The following is a 9249-nucleotide window of genomic DNA, read 5'->3' on the forward strand; positions in this document are numbered from 1 at the left end:
AAGAAACAGGTCTCATCATAGCATAGTTTTGGTCCCTGTGGAGCACTAACAGGACAGCTGGCTGATGGATCCCATCAAGTGCAACTGTCAGTCACAAACACAACTGTCCTTCCTGAGCCAAAGCTATGTCCTGTTGTTATTCTTGGGTCTCAGTGATGGGGTATGTGTGTTTGGCTATTATCCCTAAATCTCATGAACTCTGACAATGGGGGGTGGTGGCGGTGAGGGAATAGTCTTCTTTACCTGGGTCTCTGCCTAAAGAGGGCATGGAGTATTTATAGCCCATAAGCATGCGCCATTACCGGAGAGGAGAGGTATATCTACCCCTCATTTTGTGTGCCGCTCCATCATAAAGCAGCAAGGATACTGCTTGGTCCTCATCTAGCTTCCACTGAAACATGGTGAGTGGACACAGATTTCATTCATGTCATTGAATTTAATCTTGTTTAAAGTACCACCAGACTGTAAGGAGACATTCTGTTACTGCTGCATGTGTTTATATAGTATATTATATATATTAAATATTTATATAATATACTGTCATGGCATGTTTTAATGAATTATACATCTTGCTCTACTCACACCGATGATAATGACTCAGAATTCTCCATGTCAATATGCTTATGGGTACTGAATACTGATCAACAAAAAAATTTTGTCTACTCATGATGCTGAAATAAAACAAAAACAACATGAATTGGTAAAGGTAGCATGGAGAGGAGAGGAAACAGGAGAAAAGAGGGAAGGAAACAAGGAGAGGAGAGTATTGTTGACGAAAGAAAAGGAAACAAGGGAAGGGGAGGAGAGGAAAAGGGGGGAGAGGAAATAAGGAGAGGAGGGAAAAAAGGAGAGGGGAGGAGAGGAAAGAAGAGTAGAGGAAAGGAGAGAGGAAACAGGAGAGGAGAAAGGAGGAAAGAAAAGGAGAACAGAGCAGCAACAGGTACAGGCTACAAACAGGTCAGGAATGATTTCATGTATTATTTTGATCAATTACGTTTCCGTTGGTCCTCTCAGAATTTTCTGCACTGGGCAGCATCGGAGAAAAAACAGGAAGTTCTGCCTCGCATCCCATGATTGCATGAATCCTCTTAAAACAAAATAAAGAAATAAATGTTGCTGAGCGCCAGAGGTCCCGTCCATGAGATATACAAGTGCTCGAGAGCTAATCCACAACAAGGGCTAGACAGCAGCTGTCGAGAGGCCCGTGAATCCAAGCAATGTGATGTCATCACCCTGCATCCCCTTGCACTGTTTTTCACAGTTCCTTGGCAGTCATGTAAATAGCTCGACATAATCCTTGTCTCCGAGGGATTTCTGATCAAACAGGGCTCAGTGTACCATCCTGTCATCACGCAGGCCCTATAGAATAATCCCTCATGTGATCCTGAGACTGTGGGAGTGCAGGCAGAGGACCACACCCTCCCCAGGCTTAGTCTGCATTCTCACAAAATTGGAGGCTTCAGTAAATATTTCCATAACAAACTGACAGTGTTTGTAATCCCTCCTAATGAAATGCATGCCCGGTATAAACCTTGCCTGTTGTGCAATTAATGCCCCCACACTTGGTAAGTTTGCTGATCATTGGCTCGTTATCATAAGCGCATGTGTCACAGTAAAACCGATAATGAGTGAAGCTGGAGCAGAGAGCCAGGTCATGATTGTTCCGTTAGTATTGGATCTTATTAGAGTGTCATTGTCAAACCTCTGCAGTCCCCGAAGAAAGCAAAGAAGAGAGCAGATGGAGCCGGCTCCAATGTGTTCTCCATGTTTGAACAGGCCCAGATCCAGGAGTTCAAAGAAGTCAGTGCTTGGCCAAATGTTGTCTTTCACATTGAATTTGAGCAGTTTACTCTGTGGTGAATGCTGACTGTGCATACTGGAGACACGACATGTAACAATAAACCCTCTGCAGGCTTTTACTATCATGGACCAAAACAGAGACGGTTTCATTGACAAGAATGACCTGAGAGACACTTTTGCAGCTTTAGGTAAGACCACCTGCTCGTCGGTTTATGTGTGTATAATTAACCTTTTTAAGTAAAAAGATCAATTGATTATGAAAAAGTGGCAAACATTCTCTGCTTCCAGCTTCTCAAATGTGAGCATCTGCTGCTTTTCTTTGTCTTCTGCAATGTAAACTGAATATCTTTGGTTTTAGACTGTTGCTCAGACAAAACAAGCGATCTGAGGCTGTCACCTTAGGTTTCTGGGCCATTTTTCACTTCTTAAAAAACATTTTACTAACCAAACGATTCATCAATGAATCGAGAAAATAAAAGATTAATCAATACTGAAAATAATTGTTAGTTGCAGCTCCAAACCCTATTCCACCTTATCTGCCATCCTTCTCTAGGCCGTTTAAATGTCAAGCAGGAAGAGCTTGATGAGATGGTGAAGGAGGCGCCAGGACCGATTAATTTCACAGTCTTTCTCACCATGTTTGGAGAGAAGCTAAAAGGTGAGGGGGCTGTTCTATATAATCCTGAGCCTGATTATATATGGAGATTCAGGACCATGGCAATTCTTGAAAAAAAAAAAAAACAATATTACCTTTGTTTTATTCTTTCATCAACCCACTGTTCATCTTTAGGTGCTGACCCGGAGGAGACCATCCTCAACGCTTTCAAAGTCTTTGATCCTGAGGGGAAAGGAATGTTAAAGAAAGACTTGTGAGTAACAGTCTAGTGCTCTAGTGTTGGAAGAGGTGAACGTCCTGTCTGCTCATCATCACTGCTTGCCTTTACAGCTTGACAGAGATGTTGACGACCCAGGCAGACAGGTTCTCCCCTGAAGAGGTTAGAGCTCCACCTCAGACAATGTTAGAGTATGACACTGTTGTGTTTTGATTAAATATATTCTTCACTCAAAAACATAATCTTTTTTTTATTTTATTTTTTGCCCAAAGATGGAACAGATGTTTGCGGCATTTCCACCAGATGTAGCAGGAAACCTAGACTACAACAACCTGGTCCACGTCATCACACATGGTGAAGAGAAAGATCAAGAATAGATGCGTTATTCCTGAGATTGCCCTCTGGACATTTAAACCAATAGGTCATGTTTGTGCCGAGATATGTGCATGATCACACAGACTACAGCAGAAATATAAAGCTAAAAATAACAATTTCACATTTCAGCTTCAATTTGTTGAATTACATAACTGTGCATTAATGCATTAATGAAGTATTAATTGAATTATTATTATAGTATGTATAGTTATGTCTATTGCTACACTATGTACATGTAATCTCTTAATATGTAATAGGTGAAATTAAAAGTGTATGTGACCACAGAAAAGGAAGTGTATAAAATGTTTTGATACATGCTGTGAGATATGTTTTCTGAATGAATAAGGGAAGGGGGGGTTGATATCATTGGCAGCAGCACAGAGGAAGATATTTTTACAAAGATCCACTCACATACATATTTGCACAACCACAAACTTTTGATGATGTGGGAGATTTTCAGTGGTCGGGGGGGTTAAACATGCAGGCGTGTGAGGACGTTAGCTAATCCCAGTGTGAGAAACAACAATTACTTCTTTTCCATTTGGCTCCAGGGAGACTGGAGATTTGCGTGCGGCTTCACTTCCCATAGTGTTAGTTTTAGTCCAGTGCTGACTGTGCAACAGTAGGATATGTAGAGGTTAAAAAAGAAAATATGAAAGATATCTGTATGTGCAATCTAAAAGGTTCTATGAAAAGGTCTATCTGCCAAAGGGAGTAGTTTTCCTCATTAACCCGCAACTGCACTCTGGCTGCACTAAGCTAAGTCTTTATTCAAAATATAGTACAGTGTCGATTTAGGGATGGACCCTTTCCTGCTCTAAGTGTTCCAATTTTCCAACTTTATCTTTGGAAGATTAAAATACATATGTATTCAATTTAAAAAAAAATCGTGACCAAAACAACCTCCATCAGGTCCATGTTTGATGTTTGATGTAGTTAACAGTGCCACTTCATTTAATAGTTTATGAAATTAAAAATGTGTTACATTTGTTAAAGGGAAATGTAATCTTTTGTTTGCCAGACTCCATACGTGCTTGGCCAAACTACATTACACTGAGGTTTCATAGCAGTACTCTCCTATGAAAACCAAAATTAGCAGCTGAAAACAGCAAAGTATGAGCAGGAACTGTATGAATTTGTTCCTTGTCAATAGCCTTTATCACAACTGTCAAAACACTTGGGAGCGCTACCTCACAGTTCAGAATGGCTTTTCCATCCTCTGATTTTCAGTTAACTACTTATACTTAAGGGCTTGTTTTTTCAACAGAATTGACATATACATGTAGCTGAAATAAATATACCAATAATTACTGCATCAGTTGTCCCTTTGTACCCAAAATTGCTGCATAATTTTACCTGGTAAATACTTAGCCATTTCCAGTACTATGTCTTACTGCTACTACTATATTATTGTTTAGGACTTACCAATAATTAAGCTACTGCATAATCACCGTGTAATATGTTGCTGTTGTTCTTCTAATGGCACCATCTCACTGTAAAATGCTGAACTACTTGTGCTCTGCGCATTAAGTATTTTAAGCACTTTACTTTGACATACTGTGTAACTGCAAACTACTGCTCATTTGAACAGCAATGAACTTCAGACAAAGTTGTTGTTGTTAGTACCTTGACTAATCTTAGATAAATTTCAAATACTTTGCCAATACATTTAGTACAGATACAGATAATTACCGCATGAATGCGCTAATTATATTAATGCAGTTGTGGTGCTTTAAAATACTGCTGTGCTTGTATTGTTATGACCATTCTTAATTAGGGCCTTTCATTTATTATATTTGAGGATGTTATATTATATATATATATATCTATATAAATATTTATATATATATATATCATATATATATATATATATATATATATATATATATATATATATATATATATATATATATATATATATATATATGATTTCTGATGTCTTTGTTTTTACACTGTCAAACTCTTTTTCTAAGCTCTAACTGGGTTAAAGAGTCTTTCTCCATCCAGTACAGTAGGGGGCAGCAGCGGAGCAGCTCCCAGCAGCCTCCTTGAAGCAGCTGGTTAGCTGTACAAGGTGCGGCAGAGAAAAACAGAGACGGGACACCATCACTAGCTATAGGCTAGTGCGGCTGACGTTTATTTTTTTTAGTCCCTGTTTCTTAGCAAAAGCCAACATTGGATGTAGCTTTTTTTTAAACTGCGATGTCCAAGTAGCTTATTAGATTGTCAAAAGTGTCAACGAGCAGCTAAACAGAAGCAGGGTCACACCAACATCTTTACCCTCAGCCGGAAAATCAACTAAGCTAACGTTAGGTAGCTAATGCCTGGATAGCTAGCGGGCTAGCTTTCACTAGTGTGTAACGCCAAGACCTAGATTTGACTGAATCGATTTTATTAACGCCAACGTCGCAATGGCTGATGTTGACAAGCTCAACATAGACAGTATCATCCAGCGTCTTTTAGAAGGTAAGGAAATGCTGAAATATTACGTATAAAACACTAGCGTTGTTTTGATTATCGGATTGCTGTTAGGACTAACGTTAACAGTAGATCGGTGGCTAGCTGTAGCGTAACCTTATGTTAATCAAAATCTTGCAACATAACCAGCCATATTAGCTAGCTAACATTAATTTGCCATTCTTTAAGGGTAATCGTCAATTTTCACCTAATTTGTGTCTGGGTTGAGAATGATTGTGTATCTGAAGGGCACGAAACGACATGTACTTGGTCCAATACACACTAGTTCTCACACACCAACACTAACATTGCGCATTCCGGCGCGGTATTCATGTTCACGTTTGTCCCACACACCCTCAGCGTAGAGATGCTGTTGCAGGCCTTGCCAACTTAGCTGGAACCGTGTTCAACTATTGTTTCTGCTGACTTTTGGTTTTCTTGTTGCAGTCAGAGGGGCAAAGCCTGGCAAGAATGTGCAGCTGCAGGAGAATGAGATTCGTGGATTATGCCTCAAGTCCAGGGAGATCTTTCTCAGTCAACCCATTCTTCTGGAGCTGGAGGCCCCTCTCAAGATTTGTGGTAAGTAAGGTTTGTGTGTAGGGAGACAATGGCAAGTCATGACTCAAAACCAAATTTCAATTCAGTTCGGTGCTGTAGGTGCATTAATTTACCTGTGTCCTGCAGGTGACATCCACGGGCAATACTATGACCTGCTGAGGCTGTTTGAGTATGGGGGTTTCCCTCCAGAAAGCAACTACCTGTTCCTGGGTGACTATGTGGACAGGGGGAAGCAGTCTCTGGAAACCATCTGTCTTCTGCTGGCCTATAAAATCAAATACCCAGAGAACTTCTTCCTGCTGAGGGGAAACCATGAGTGTGCTTCAATCAACAGAATATATGGTTTCTATGACGAGTGTAAGTATTGTACCTTTCTGGTTATATCTCTTGTATTCCGTACTGTGTGGCTTAAGTGCGCTTTGTGGCACAAAAATGTTCTTACTTTGCCTTTTTATTCTTCACACAGGTTTTCTATGGTTGAGCTTTTTGGTGGAGCTTCGCACATGCAGCAGAAGAAGTGTTCTTATTGCTGTGAAATAATGCTGAATTAAAATCTTTTTTTTTCCCTGAACCTTTTAGGTAAAAGAAGGTACAACATCAAACTCTGGAAGACCTTCACAGATTGTTTTAACTGCCTTCCTATTGCCGCCATTGTCGATGAGAAGATCTTTTGCTGCCACGGAGGTGGGTTTTTGTTATAGAATTTGAAGTGAAATCAATATTCTAGCTATTGATGTTTGTTTTTTGTTACACATTTCCCTTAATTACACTAGTCACTGGCGGTTTTAGTCTTAGGCAGAATGTCCAGCCTACCTTTGGCATCAGCCACTCTCATTTGTCCTTGAGTAATGCTGTATGTGCAGTTTGTCAACTGAAGTAGGCCTCGCCCATGTGCAATAGGTAATGACCTCAGTATCGGTGTGTTTATTTGTACTTTTACTGCCGTTCTGTTTAGGACTGTCCCCTGACCTTCAGTCCATGGAGCAGATCAGACGCATCATGCGCCCTACTGATGTGCCTGACCAGGGTCTGCTGTGCGATTTGCTCTGGTCTGATCCAGACAAGGATGTTTTGGGCTGGGGGGAGAATGACAGGGGTGTATCATTTACCTTTGGCTCAGAGGTGGTGGCCAAGTTCCTGCACAAGCATGACCTGGATCTAATTTGTCGTGCCCATCAGGTAATCACAATCACCTCATTAGAAAAAGAAATGTGACTGTGGTCACCGGACATGCTGATGCGCTTGATTGCAGGACATCACATACTGTGCAGAGAACTGGCACACATACTGTGTACACTGGACAGTGGTTCCCAACCTTTTTGGCTTGTGACCCCTCAAAATAAGGCAATGTCTGCTTGTGACCCCTGATCACTGGTTGTGACCAGTTCAACTGAAGATTTTTTTTCCCCCTTGTTTTATTTAGAAAACATTTAGAGACCTGAAGAGGTAAAGTTATCCACTAATTCACAAAAAAAGGAAGGACAAGAGGAAAGTCTGGAAGAAAAAAATATATACATTTTGGGTGGCAGAAATATGTTTTCTGCTTTCCAATTATGTTGTTTTCCACTTACCTTGTGGCCCTTTGTGGGGGTCCCGATCCATCAGGTTGGGAACCACTGCGCTAGACTCTTCACGTTCAACATCAGTACAGTTAACATCCATTCAAGGAGTTGTTTTGTAAGTGTGTCTTACTATGATCTCACTTGCAGGTTGTTGAAGATGGCTATGAATTCTTCGCAAAGAGGCAGCTTGTCACTTTGTTCTCAGCGCCTAACTATTGTGGGGAGTTTGACAATGCTGGTGCCATGATGAGTGTGGATGAGACGCTCATGTGCTCTTTTCAGGTAAGGTGCATTAAGTATTTTTGGATAATATGAATTGCACTTTAATTTGACATACTCTGTAACTGTAAAATACTGCTTAATTGAACAACGATGAACTACATACAAATGTGTTGGTGTTAGTACCTTGTGTTTGCTGTGTAAGTGCTTAATGTTTAATAAAAAAGCTACATTTTGTGTAGCCCAATTGTTCAGATAAAACTGCTAAAAGAATGGATTCCAAGGTGCAGAATTAGGAGACAACGTGCCAGTAAATCTGTGACTGCAGGCACAACGTTCATTTAAAAAACAAAACCAAAAAAATTTACCTTTGACCCTGCAGTTCCACCCACTGCTATTGCTAATTGGGCTGCAGCTATTTGCTTAGTAGTTTATCTTTTTTTCTATTTCACATATTATTTATTGATTTTAATTAATCAAAAATATAAAAATGTTCAAAATGTTTTCTTAGAATCTGAAATTGTGCTGGGAGAGGATTTGTCAACCTGCAAAAGGAAGGCTGCTTCATTACGTGGGTTTGACACCAATTCCCAACTCTCTATATTCCTTGTGTAGATTTTGAAACCAGCTGAGAAGAAGAAGCCCAACGGCAGCCGTCCTGTGACTCCCCCCCGCAACATGGTCACCAAGCAAGCCAAGAAATGAGTGGGGGGACAAATGGCCCGGAGTCTCACTCCTCTGTTCTGCTTTTGTCTTCTGCATTTGAAGGATTGGTTATCCTTCATGCTGCCAATACTGAAAAGATATTCACTCCTACCCGATGAAAGCAAAATATTTTGTTGTTTTGTCCACAGGGGTAAATTGATATGTCACCATGAAAACCTCAGGTGTTTTGCACTCCATTTTGCAGCTAGTCTTTGCCACATATGACTGTTCAATCAGGAAAAATGTAACAATACGGCTATTTATGCACAGGAATGCCTTGTTTGAAGCTGTGCACAATTTTTCCAGTTTTTTTTTCATGTCTTATTCATTTGTCATCTTTTTCTCACAGTCAGTAATGGGTATTAATGGCTATAAAACCAATGGGGAAAGGTCACAAACACCTGTTTACTTCTGTAAAACTTTATTTACAGTTTATTTACGGTCGGTGTTATAGGATAATGACTTTACACTGCATCTTCACGTTTTTAAACAAGACTTGTGCTAAATTAAATGAATAAAGAAGCACTCTTGTAATGTCTAAATCTTTCTAATAAACTTTGCGTGTTTTAGGGGGAAATTGGTATCTGACTGGCTGTCATTAGTTTTTTTTTTTTTTTTTTTGCTTTTGTAAAAATCACAACACAAATTGAAATACAAAATTGTAAATTGCAATGCTTGTTGCCAATGAACAGTTTATGAACAAAGGGGCTCACTAGCCAACACCCACAAGGGGGAGACAG

General features: G+C 40.0%; 2 protein-coding genes across 2 annotated transcripts; both read left to right on the plus strand.

Annotated features, from left to right (window-relative positions):
* The first annotated feature begins 255 nt into the window (after nt 1–255).
* Nucleotides 256–3326, plus strand: myl2b (myosin, light chain 2b, regulatory, cardiac, slow). Its single transcript, XM_044198184.1, has 7 exons — nt 256–401; nt 1711–1800; nt 1913–1988; nt 2354–2458; nt 2591–2669; nt 2747–2795; nt 2906–3326. The coding sequence occupies exons 1-7, from the start codon at nt 399–401 to the stop codon at nt 3008–3010; spliced, it is 507 nt and encodes a 168-aa protein (XP_044054119.1). The 5' UTR covers nt 256–398; the 3' UTR covers nt 3011–3326.
* Nucleotides 3327–5048: 1722 nt separating this feature from the next.
* Nucleotides 5049–9090, plus strand: ppp1cc (protein phosphatase 1, catalytic subunit, gamma isozyme). Its single transcript, XM_044198171.1, has 7 exons — nt 5049–5474; nt 5913–6044; nt 6150–6380; nt 6603–6707; nt 6979–7202; nt 7733–7867; nt 8420–9090. Exons 1-7 carry the CDS (start codon nt 5420–5422, stop codon nt 8507–8509), a joined length of 972 nt encoding a protein of 323 aa, XP_044054106.1. The 5' UTR covers nt 5049–5419; the 3' UTR covers nt 8510–9090.
* The last annotated feature ends 159 nt before the right edge of the window (nt 9091–9249 follow it).

This window comes from Siniperca chuatsi, linkage group LG5 (assembly GCF_020085105.1).
Source record: "Siniperca chuatsi isolate FFG_IHB_CAS linkage group LG5, ASM2008510v1, whole genome shotgun sequence".
NCBI classification, from domain to species: Eukaryota; Metazoa; Chordata; class Actinopteri; order Centrarchiformes; family Sinipercidae; genus Siniperca; species Siniperca chuatsi.